The 13,334-nt window shown below is 36.1% G+C and overlaps 1 protein-coding gene across 1 annotated transcript in view; it reads right to left on the reverse strand.

The window, feature by feature from the left end:
- Positions 1 to 5,244, reverse strand: part of LOC122841306 (corticotropin-releasing factor receptor 2) — a 46,277-nt gene extending 41,033 nt beyond the window's left edge. The window contains exons 1-2 of the mRNA XM_044134529.1: positions 5,016 to 5,244; positions 4,795 to 4,914 (exon numbers count right to left, since the gene is read on the reverse strand). Coding sequence (XP_043990464.1) covers positions 4,795 to 4,914; positions 5,016 to 5,229 — 334 coding nt within the window. The 5' untranslated portion in view covers positions 5,230 to 5,244. The remainder of the gene's footprint in view (positions 1 to 4,794; positions 4,915 to 5,015) is intronic.
- Positions 5,245 to 13,334: the final 8,090 nt, after the last annotated feature.

A 13,334-nucleotide genomic window follows, 5' to 3' on the forward strand; every position in this document is an offset into this window, starting at 1 on the left:
TCTCCCAAAATTAGAATTTACAAGTGTCATCAAAACCTAAGCCATAGTTTGCATCAAAAACAATCATTCCACTGTAAAATGTCATATTGACAATACATGACATAGCAGTTGGACTGTCTTAACTGTACACACAGGGCAACTGTGGCTCTTTGGTAGAGTAGTCGTCTTGTGATCGGAAGGTTGTAGGTTCGATTTCAGCTTCCTCCTGCCACATGTTGATGTGCCTCTGGGCAAGGCACTTAACCCCAAATTGCCTACCTATCTGCGTATCGGTGTATAAATGTGTGAGTGTTTGTGAGTGCGACTGGGTGAATGTGACTCTAGTGTAAAGTGCTTTGAGTGGTCAAAATGTCTGGAAAAGCATTATATAAGTTCAGTCCATTTACCATTTACACAAGGACTTCTCATTCCAAAGGCACTGGCACATTCATTGCCATATATTTACTTTGAGAGATGAGCTAAGGATTTTGAGTAAGAGACTGGTTTTTTAAGGTAATCCATGGAGTTTTGCCAATTTTACAAACTGTTTTGCAAATGTTATGGATGATTCAAGAAATGTACCAAAGCAACAGATAAAAACTATAAATTAATTAATTTTACCTACAACTCTGTCATGTACACAGAGCAAGCATATCCCTGCACAGACTCATCTATTTAAAATAAACAGTGATTACATAATTAGTATAATAAATTATGCTTTCATCATTAGGCTCTTTTTCATAAACTTTAATTAGATATGTTTTTGCTTGTGGTGAAACCACATCACAAAAAAACCTGATAATAAACAGAACATAAATGTCTGCAATAATCAACTAAAAATTTAATACCACACTAGAGAAATATAGCAGAGAATCACCAGAGGAAACTATATCTTGACTTAAAAACAAATGAAACAGCTGGAGCATAATTTGGGTTAATCAAATATGCAATCGCATAGGCTCATTAAAAGATGTGGCAGAGGAAATTATGTGAAATTACAACTATTTGCTCATGGCAAGCAAGGAACCATGACATTTGTCAAACTCAAAGCTGCAATACTTAATAGCTCTGAATTGAAAGGTAAAAGTGTGGTCATGCAATACAGACGAGGAACTAGCAAAGTGGAGAACATGAGCAGTACCGAGAGTCAGGCAAATATAGTGCCTTGCAAAAGTATTTCACCAGACTCAGTTCTTTGGAGAATCGCCTTTTTCTGCTTTTGTGACACATATACCAGCTTCAAACATCTACAGGGAAAAGTATTTTCCTAGTTTCCTTTACAAAAGAAGTAAAGCTCAGTCACATTGCATGGAGAGCATTTGAACATCAGTTTTCAAGCAAGTTTTATGTCTGACAGTGTCATTCTAAATCATGAATATTCTTCAAACTCAGCCATTTTACTGTAGCTCTGGCTGTATCTTCTGAGCTTCTGTCCAGCTGGAAAGTGACCCTCCATTCCACTTTTAAGCTTTTTGTAGCCTGAAGAAGGGTTGCTCTATTTAAACTCAATCCAAACTTCCAATCAAATCCGACCAGCTTCTACATCCTTGCTGAAAGGATTCCTTACAACATAATGTCGTCACTACTAATATTTATCTACACATACCCAGAAAGAACCAATGTACGCATCAGAAAATCATAAAAACTTCACACGGAAAAACCCTGACAGGCATTTGGACACAGAATTTTCTTGGGATCAAGCAGTAGAGTGAACAACTGTGCTATTGAGCAGTCGGTTGCAGAGTTTATTTCCAAAAATTGTAGAAGTCTACTAAAAGGGAATTAATGTATGCAACACTTTACAGATTTTTTTTTTTTTTTTAAATATCAAAATCATGTCCTTCCACCTCACAATTAGGATGCTCCCTCAAAAATAAGCAGTAAAATATATTTAAGTTTGTGCTGTCAGTTGCTAAAATTTTAAAAATATTTTATTGTGGCATTTGAATACTTTTGCAAGAAACTATGGATGTTTAACAGTGCTAGTTTGCAGGTTTCTTCTAGTCTCAGGGATAGATAGCTTTATTTTTTGGCTACAGTTTCTCATCCTCCTTGAAAACGTATGTAAACATGACATCAGAGCCCTGGTTGATTAAAGCCACAGAAATAATCCAAAACACCCGCTTCACGAAACAATAAATCTCAACAAAAGAGCATCCCACCCTCTTTATGCATTCTGTGGATCTAATAGTCTGAAACGACTTCAAATTTCCAACCACACTTTTACCTCCCGCAGTATAAATGCCAGGATGAATGCTTAACACAAAAGAAGAGGAGAAGGGCTATAAACTACAGCCCTGACATCACTGCTGTAAATACAACAACACATTTTTTGTTTCCTTTAATGTTAGTCAATCTGGACCTACATGGTGGCTTTGTTAAATGAAAAAGGCCAGGAACTAACAGGAAACTCTACATTTTTGAAACAGTACAGGAATGTTGTTATTTTGTAAAGTTGAGCTAACGGCTTCGTGGGTCTTATAATTGGTACAGGAGTTACATAATATGACAGTGTCTGTGCTCAGAGAGGCTGTTCTCAGCTGCTACAAATGCTATTAGCCAATTGAGTTTACAAGCCTGTAAATAAACACCACCTACTTGGCATATGTTGAATTTAACAAACACATATTACAGCTGAGATTCACACACATAAGATGTGGCCTTTTAGCTGTCAGATTTGATATTATGCTGAAAGCATTGGACTGCTTTTACTCCCATTTTGACCTTTATTAGGTCAACTTACTTGAAGCTTTTTAGTGCTTCCATTTATTCATCAGACCAGTGGCCCATGAAGAAGTTATTATCCCTAATTACTTATTCGGTTTGTAAAATGTGTAACATAATTGCATTGCTGCGATTATTTGTGCAGACAACAGCACGTTTTACATAATCAGTTCAAAAGTTCCTCATCCATATCCAATTGGCAAGGTGCATCACTAATATGTGTTAACTGTTTTTGGGCCTGACTCATCCAGTTCATAGAACTACATTCATATCGCATAATGCACATAACCAACATGCTCTGTTTGCACACAGGTCAACAATGAAAGCTCAAAGTCATCTGTCATCAAAGTCATTTTTTCTTTCACCAAATCAACTGAAATGGCAAAGCTGACACTGCATGTCGATCAGTGGTGGTTCCAGACCAACTTTAACAGAGTGAGGCCAAAGAATGAAAAACAATACAAAGCATATATACATTAAGTGAGTCATAATTCCAAAGAGGCACATGCAGCTCTGGGGTTGCAGACTCCTTACCTAACAAATGAAGACTGTTGGTCTTATTTTAATACAAATGAAGCTAAAAGTGCAACACCTTACATAAAAAAGGGGGCAGGACTAGTTCTACAGAGGCAGTGGCCCCTGTCTAGAACCGTCCATGTCAAGCTCCACACAAAATCCGCACACTGAAGCATAGCAGCAGCATCAGCAGCAGCATGTTTTTCTTAAACTGGGACAGGGAAGCGGAGAAGATAGATGAAGTAAAATACAGGGCAATTCTCAATGAAAACATTTTTAATTCTGTAAGCGACTTGGGAGTGGGGACAGGGTTCAGCTTCCAGCATGACAACAACCCTAAGCATACAGCTAGAGATGCTATATAATGGTTAAACAGTAGTCATGTCAAAGAATGAACTGGTTAAAAACAAAGGGTCTATTGCAGTGATCAGGAGCCTGTACAATCCAAAGAGCTATTTTTGTTTTTAATACATCTAAACTCAACAAGTTTTTAGCCCCAAATGTTTCATGACTATTAAAGAAAAAAAAATACTTATTTGATAAATATACACAATACTAAACGTGTTATTTATGATCAAGAACAAATTTTATTTTTAGGTTATATAATAAAATAAATGTTTGCAAGGGGTATTGATATTATTTTGAAAAAATATTTAACAAAAAGATTCTATTTTTCAATGTATTGCCATAAAATAGATCTAAAAAAAATAATGATTTCTGGTACTTTTAGTGTCATTCTTTCTGGAGATTCAATGCAATTATTCAGTGAAAAGCCTGAAAACTGCATACGAGTTTGAAGACTAAAGACTTAAGATTCATTGTAAATTACTTGCAGCTTGAGACCCCTGATCTGCGGCAAGACATGAAAATTGGTGAGCATAGATGGTCTTCATTTAATATAATCTTAAACTATTTTGGAAGAGAGCAACCATGTTGATACCTTTACGAGCAGAAAAAAAGCTCCAGAAATTACTAGATGTATCTATTGCAGACTGAGGTTCTGGAAAATTATCATTTTAAGGTGACTAAAGACAAACACACACCACAATTTGTAATTATCTTCAAAGCCAAATATAATCTCCTTCCTTTTTAGAATCATGTTATTTTTTTATGATGGACAGTCACAAAAATCCCAATGAGAAGTACTGAAGTTTAGAGCTGTAACATGACAAAATGTGAGAAGAGGTATAAATACTTATACTTCCAGAAATTGGGTTTTACAATTAACTTTTTTGTTTTTATCGAGAATTGCCCTTTAAGGATGCATGAAAAAAAAATCTGTTTCAACAACAGCAGGTGTAATAGGTTACTGTCAGTGGACTTTTACATCAGAACAGAAGGAGGATCAATGAAGCAAGAAAAGAAGCCAGTGGTAAATCAGCAAACTGGTGGATCCCCTTACATAAAATCAGGACGTTTGACAATTAGCAGCATTTACTCCAGACCTATATTTATATAAATTGATCATTACTTTTAAAAAAGCCCACTTTTATTTTTTTTATTATTTTTAATAAATAAACTATTTTTGCCTTCGATATATGCAATCAAACTTTTGCTGTTACTTAAAAATCTTACTCGTTGTGTTGTACTTTACTCCGTTGATGTAAGCAGGGCACGGTCTCTCCACAATCCTGCCAGTGCTACTCCGCGGCCAGCAGGTTCCAATCTCATCAGTAGTGACATTGCAATATAAACCTTAGGATAAGGTAACATATACAAAACAAATAAATTAAACTGTTTCAAGGTGCAATAACACAAGAAAAATCTGAAGAAAAGAAAAAACAAATCCATCTTACCATCAGCGCTCAGCAGAGCCAATGAAGCGTTTTCATAAAAAGTGTCTTGAAAATGCTCTATCAAACTACAGTTCAGCTCTTCGAGCTCTCCCAGTATGATATCATAAACAGAAGCATCCATCGTGAAAGCCGTCTGCTTTTCAGTAAGCTGACGGGACCGGTTTGAAGTTGGAGCAGAGATGCGCGCACTGAGCCCAGTGGCGTTCACGGGCATGTGAGTCGTATGAGCAGAAATGACAGGAGGAGAGCGGCTGATGCGCCTTCTGGGAGCGCGTCCCTGTACGGCCAATCAGAGCCGCGCTCATCCGCTCCATATATCCGTCCATGGTGAAAGGAGAGACAGACAAGAGAGTCTGCTCACTGATCTGACCACATCAGGGGCGGTTGACATTTCACACATGCAGCGCAAGTGTCAAGTTTATTTAGCTTACGGTGGAAAAAGTTGGAAACATTGAAATGGCAAAGTGTAGGTAAAAGGTGAAAGTGGAATTTCCTAACTTCAAAAGAAAGGCACTGATGTGCGTTAGTTGTTAAGTTACTTTTCAATATTCGTTCATAAATATGTATTTTTATGCCGTATATAAGGGTGTCCAAAGTCAGTTTTCAAGAACATGTTTTAGTTTTCTCAATGGTACAGCACACACCTGGATCAAATAATTGCCCGTCAGCAGGCCTCTGCAGAACATTGACATGCTCTATGCCATGCCAGTAAAGTCAGTCTTCAAGATACTGGCACAGTCAGCCATGAAACTGACTGTGAGCCGTTTCATGGCTGTTGGGTATTGCTAACTCTGTTGCTGATTTTATTTAATTGAATATGGCAGGTCTTCAATCAGAAAGAAGGCAGGACATAAAGTGATTACTGTTGAACTACAGGTTGTAGTTCTACATCGATTCATTCTGAGTATAATGCCCAGATATTTTATATATGTTCATATCTTGTTCTCTCCCAACCATGTTTTAGTTTGTTACTGTACGTTTCTTGTTTGAAATGCAATTTTGGGGGTTATAAAGAAAGTGAACTTGAGGAGAGGAAAGAGCAGAACAGAAATGTCTTTACAGTGTAAACAATTGTCACTGCCTTCAAAATAAGAGCATGAATATAAACATTCACTTGAAGTTTTCTTAAGTTTATAAATAGATCATCAACACAGATGTTGAACTTTATTTAACTGAAACTTTAGAAAGCAGCCAATTAAATTTGTGCTTTATAATGTTTTCAGATTTAGCAAACCTGCCAAAGTGCTAATCAAAAGAATTAAGTGTTATTAATGTCCTCACTGCTGTTGATAATAAAAACTGAGTTCAAGGCAAACAAGACCCAAATGAGGCAAGTGCAAAGAACATTTGCCCCAGAGACAAGGAGAATGACTAAAGGATTTAACAAGAACTGAATGAACTAAATACTGAGGGAAGTGATCATTGGGAAAGGATAAACTGGGAGTCAATTTATTGAAACTTGACAACTGTGAGGGTAGCAGGTCTTTGACACACTGGATAAAACTGAATACAAAACAGAGATCTGAGAAATTGACACACAAAAACTAGAAAAGAGAACAAACCAGAAACAAAACACAAGCCAGCATAAAAAAACTCCCTACATACCAAACAAAAGGAAACAAAGGAACAAAAGGCTAACTGACTCTACCTCTCAAAGAAAATAATTCAGACTGCCATTATTTTCTCCAAATTTAATGTTCAACTTTAGAAAACAGTGGTTAAAAAGAGATTGGTTTTCAAAAGCATACATTTTCACCCATGTAACAACCTATGTGAATTTAGTTGTGATTGCTAAAAAAAAAATTAACAGTTTCACACATAATGTTTTTCTCTGAAAATTGTCCTTAGGCAGAAAGACTCATCTTCAAAACAGGCAAATGTGGTGCTCATTTTTATGCTGGCCAAGTAATGTTATGTGTTCATACATACAGAATGGCCAAATGCATCAATCAAACATGTGAATATTATAAAACTGTAAATAAAGTACAATTCACATTCAGTATAAATTCATAGTGTCTAGAGCCTGAAGCATTTTGCAATAAAAATATATCTGGACTGGGAATGTATATCATAGCAGAGTTTAATATCTTGGTTGTTTGCTTTTTAAATCTGAGACATGACCTTTTTATGAGAAAGAGGCTCTCTCAATGAGTAGTAGGTCATACTATGTCTCATTATTCTGCTTCATGCTTCTAGATCACACAAGCAGAGATCTGTCAAGAATCTGAATGTTGACTTGACCATGTGATTTGTAATTTCACTGCTAAGAATAGAACACCCAAATGTTAATTAATTCCCTCCCTGCTCCTACTAAATATCACACAGCTTTCCCTGACAATGAAACAAACCTTCTGTTGTATTCTTTTTTCTATTGTTCCATGTTGAAAATAAAAATAATAATAAAGTCTTTACAGGAATGGCAGCATCAAGAATTAATTTCTTTCCTCACCTGAAGAGAGCTGGCACAAAATACTAAGTTCCTCATTTCCATAATGATGATGATTACCATGGCATCTATCTGGGATTCCGGTTTTCACATTTCAAGTTCACATTTCAAAACATATTTTTGAAATCTGAAAGTCTAAGTCAAGCCACATGAAGGGAAACAAAAAGTTAAATAATTCGGGAGAAAACTTCTACTACGAAAGTCGAAAACCTGCAGGACTGCGTTGTATTTGGCAAGTACCATTTTTCCCTCAGGTGGTAGTTTCTTATGAAAAGCATAACAGTATCCAAAATCAAGCACAAGCATAACAGATTCAAAGATAATATTGACGTTAAATAGTAGATGGCAAAGATGTTAAAGAAAAAAAAATAGCTTAATCACATTAGTCATGCATTAACAAGTTCACAGAAAAATATAAAAAACACTTTTCTCATTTAAGACAGGATCAATAGAAAGATTTGTATTTTTATATATTTTAAAAATTTTGAAAAATTGCAATATTTGAAAAAAATGTTTAAAGTGTAAAATCTCACATCCATATTCTCTGTGTTTGAGGTGACTGGGGACCACAGGTAACTGATTATCAAATTGAAAGTTAATTGTTGATGGTATAGATACTTACTGATCTTGCAGTCTGCTACTGAGCCAAAAGGCATGTAAGTTGGGGTAAGAAGGAGTCATAGACGAGACTAGTGCAGGACTCATGGGTATTGCAGGGATTTCCAGTTTAGTACTGCAATAGTAGTTCAAACAAGGACACAATCAGATGATAGGGGATCAGCTTCTATGCTGGCTTGAGGTAAATCTCAGGAAAGTGGTAGTAGAACACAAGGGGAAAAGTTTATATAGAAATAAGAAGTAAGGAGCACCAGGTTACTGTAGCAAGAGATGGGTAATCTGGCAGCAACCCAGGTCCTGCTGGTCTTTTTATGCTGTGACTTGATTAGCCCATGAGCTTAATGTGAGGAAATCAGTCCAGTGAGAATGGCTCCACCTTCAGGTGGCAAATAAATTGTAATAAAGAAAGAAGAATGAGGTCTGTGGCCACAAACCCCAAAAGGTTACAAATTGAATCCAATAAAATGAATTTTTATCTCACAGAATGAGAAATCACAAATACCTTTTTACAGAAGCTGAGCTACAATTTGAGAAAATTATTACTTTTACCCTGTCATAAGTCTTCATTTTTAATTAAAATATTTAACAGTTAGTAATCTTAATTGCAGATGTGTGCTTTTCAGTGCCACCATATCTAGAAATATTTAATTCATGTGAACAAGCTTTATTCTCGCAGATTTCTCATGCATGTCTTTAAAATGACAGAGGCAGGAGGTCAAACTCAATCTGTGACTCCAACTTTTTCCCATTTTATAGTCCCTCATATTTGCAGAGAAGGTGCTGTTTTCTGCTCAGGCGCTCAAAGAAAAGAGGTAGACGGCATAGAGTAGAGGGTGGATTGTGCAGCAAATGGTCAGGCTAAACCTTGAGGATTAAAAAACCTGGCAGAGGTTAGACCATTGTGTCTGTAATTTGAGAAAAGTAACATTCTTTTACTGTTTAACTTCGGAATAAGAAAGATCATGAACATTATGTATTTCTTTAGAAGCAGTCCGGGAGGCCGGGTTTTTTTCAGTTTATTTCAGTACATTTTATATAAACTTTAAGAGGTAACTTAAGATAAAATGAAGGGTAGCTCATAAGAATTGAGATGATTCATCCTATATGTGTGACCTTTGAATGTGGACTTATGAACATCTTATGACAAAAAAGTAAAGTTTATCTTTGTTCCATATGAATCCACTCAACCATTTAATTTCTCCCTGAGTTTTTTATTTTGTATGGGATTTTGCAAGGATTTTGAAAGCTCAAAGTTAAGAAGATGGCTTCATTTCCCTAAAGGAAACAACAAAGTGTTGTATTTTATAGCTGCATAAATATTGCAGAACTTAGAATTGTCTTTATTAGAAAATTGGCACACAGCACAACTGCAAAAAGATAACATTGTAGGAATCACAACGTTTTACATCTGTGTTTACTCCAACTGGACAATGAAACCCAACTACTGTTCACTGTGATAAAATAATCTAAAATAATGCAAGTGAATAACAGACTGTAAATTATACAGTAAACCAGCTGCAAATGATTGTACATAACATGGCGCGGCACAAAAAAAAGAACAAAATGATCCTGTGAGTCAGGCTGAGATGCTTTACTTCACTGCAGGGTTTTGTGAGAGCTACTTACAGCACTCTGAAATGACAGCCGTTGAATACATATTCTCATGCGCTGTCATGCAGGCCTGAAGGTGAGTTAATCAAAGCTTGGCAGCATTTGACATCTTGGCTCAGAAATCACATACCGAGCAGTGCTCAGGTGGCATAAGTGATAAGCCCTGTTCTTTCTAGTCAATTGATTCCCAGGTTCATTTGGCTGAAGATCTGACCAGTTCAGTTTGGTTTATTTGTGCAGCCTATGCCAACTGTGACATGCTCTTGTGAGTCACTGTCTGATGAAATGCCAAAACATGCAGTGGAGCAAAGCTCAGATCACAGGAAAAAGAGGACAAATTATTTGAAAAGGGAAACCTAAATGTTTACTGTGAAATTGCCAGAGGTAGAAAACTTTGATTCACCCATAGAAAATTCTGTTCTGAGCTTCTACTCTATTTATGTAGGCAACTATATGATGCTGAACATTAAAATTCCAGAGAAATTGATGACTACAAACAATCCTGGAATACAGTGTCTTGCAGAAGCAATTATGCCTTTAACATTTTGCCATTTTATAATCAGAAATGTAATAAATTTTTGAATGTTGTTTTTTTTTTTTCTTTGACCAACACAGAACAGTCCATAATTAGCAGAAATTACAGAAACATGTCTATTAATGTTTCTGGTCTCGATCAACCATTCTGTTTTGAAATAGCTCAAGCTCAGTAATATTGATCGGAGAGCATCTGTGAATTCCGAATTTTAATTTGTGCCATGTATTCTCAATATCTCTAGACTTGAATCATAAACAGGATTATTAATTTATCCCACTGATGATGTTATGGTTTATTGGCCTGCTGTGAGTGAGACAGCCACCGGACTTTCAACGCTTTGCTGTCCCGGCTGAAAAAACGTATACCCAAAGCATGTTGCTGCCACTACCCCTGTAGTGGCTCAGAGTGATGTGTACTGTCCATTAATTTTTGCACTCATCCTTCCACATGTTACTTAGCCCTTTTCAAAACTTGAGACAAACTGTATGCAGTTTGTCTCAAGTTTTGGGTCTGTCAAGTCATTGACCCAAGTGGCCAGAGTAATTTCTGCAAGTGTGTAACTGGATCTTATAGAATTGCAGAGCGTTTTGTGTGATAGAATATCAAATTTTCAAAAAATATGTTAAAGAGAGCAAACCAAAAGAGAAAAACACTGCTAGAATCAAAACTGTACTTTGGTTCCACAAGACAAAAAGTAACCGGCAACTGTGATTCAAAAAATTTGTAAAGATCAGATTGAGAGCATCCTAACTAGAGGTAAACATCTGCATCTTGGAAAAGGATCAAGTATAATGCTTTAAAGGGGTCACAATTGAAATATTGATATCAGCAGCTACAAAAAATGAGGGTTTTTTTATCCAAATGGTTTTATACTTTAAGATGACAAATGAACTAAGATGAATCCTAAAAGTGGAAAGACTTCGACCCGTCGATTCAGTCTGACCTAAGTTTACACTGCCAACATAAAGCACCCATTAAGCCGGTCAATTCATTTTTCTTGTTTAAAGAGACTTTCATCTCTAAGTAGCATTAATAACCTCTCTGAGGATTTTAGGCAAGCAACTGATCTACAATTAAACTGCTATACTAAATGAACTGTTGTCACTAGTATCTTTGCTAATGACTGCCTACACTTCAAAGCTAATCCAGCCTCGAAGTAGAGCCATGACGAATACAAGGTGTTATCACTGGCAGCAAACCATGCTTGGAGGGTGAGTTAAAAGCTCCGTATCTTCTCAGCATTATTTGAAAAAGCAGGTCATTAAAAAGGGCCGAGCCCTGTGTGAGATGCTGCAAATTCTGATGCTCTATTACAAATTAATGCATAGTTTGCACTATCGATGCTGGCTCAGTGTGACTTTGAGGTACAGTAAATACATACCTGCCATGTTGTGAGAAAATATTCAACTCTATTTATGTATGTTGTTTGCATATATTACACACAGTGGTCTGCAGTCATTTTTTCAATTTTTTCTTAAAAAATACAGACTTCTGCATGTTTTGTTGGGATTTTTGTAGCATACAATTGTTAGGTGTAAGAACAATTAAAACTGTAAAGGTGTAATGTACATTTTCATAAAATGGTACTATTCTAAAAACCTGTCAAGACAAAGCAGCTAAAATAAATTGGTAGCTAAGGAGCAAAGAAAAGAGGTCCAAAGGACCTAGGTGAAAGAATCTATAAACAGGACAGCTATTATTTGTTCACTCCACAAATCTTGCCTTTATGGAGAAGAAAACACATGTTCTGAAGAAAAGAATAAAAACAAACCCAATTAATGTTTGTCACAAGCTACGTAAGGCACAAAGGAAGCATGTGAAGAAAGATGTCCCAGTCAGACGAGACCAAAATATATAAAGCACTACATGTTTTGGAAATATAGCATGTCACTCTGAACACACCATTGACCTTGATGAAACAGGATGCTGGCAACTTCATGTTGAAGAGATTCTTTTCTTCAGTGAGGAAGGGCAGAGAAACAAGTTGATGAGAATGTGGATGGAGCTAAATACAAGACAATCCTGGAAGAAAACATTTTAGAGGCTGCAAAGACTAGAGAATAAGGAGAAGGTTCGCCTTCTAACAGGATAGTAAACCCAAATCCACAAATCGGCCAGGACTGTATACTTGTGTTAAATTAGCCCTGTCAATATTAAGATCTTAATCAAATTGAAAATCTGTGGAAAGTTTTGAAAAGAGATGTTTTTAGATTATCTTCTTTTATTGTGACTAAGCCGGAACTGTTTGGCAAGAAAGAATGGGGAAAACATCTATAACAGCTCTGGAAAGCTGATGAAGATGATGAACAAAATACTTAGAGTGACTGCAGCCACAAATATTTCTGCCAAGTATCATGCAAATGGAAATGCAAAACAATCCTTTCACATTTTTTATTTTAAAAATCTGAATACCATGTGTCCTACCCCACCCCTCCACTTCCTAATTAATTACTGCTTTGTGTTGGTCTAGCGCATCACATTCAAAGGTTAAAAATAATTTTGCAACACACTAAGTCAAAGAGATGTAGCAGGGATCTGAATTTACCAAGTAAAGGCTGACATATTCTTGCAAAGAATGCTTTTATTTCAAAAGTATCAGTAGTGAAATGATTATTATTACTCAAAGCCAATGAAACAAAATTACCATCTGGCCACAATTTTGGGGTATGAAGTGAGAGAACAAGATCATGAATATAAGCAATTAGAATCCAATTTCTGTTGGTGAAATGAAGCCTTCTGTCACAGCATATGCCTGAACATCCCTCTTGTTTTGTTATCTCAACCCAAATTTGAACTCAAATCTCAAAGATGTAATTAAATTTCAAAACAACATTATTTTATGTTTCAAATCTGTGTCACATTTGCATCAAACACCACATTTTCCACATAGCCCAATATATTAATATATTAAGTTGAGCCAACACATTTTATTTAGAATCAACCACAGAATAACAATAATAACGTAAGTTGAGCCAACACAAATGCTTTACATTGGAATAACCTTAATAAATTAAGTTGACCTAACACATTTGCTTTAAATAGGAGTAACAGAATTACATGGTGCTGAAATAAAGCAAAGTAATCAGGTGGAAATCCTTTAGGTGCTCCA

This window comes from Gambusia affinis, linkage group LG12 (assembly GCF_019740435.1).
Source record: "Gambusia affinis linkage group LG12, SWU_Gaff_1.0, whole genome shotgun sequence".
In the NCBI taxonomy this organism is placed as follows: Eukaryota; Metazoa; Chordata; class Actinopteri; order Cyprinodontiformes; family Poeciliidae; genus Gambusia; species Gambusia affinis.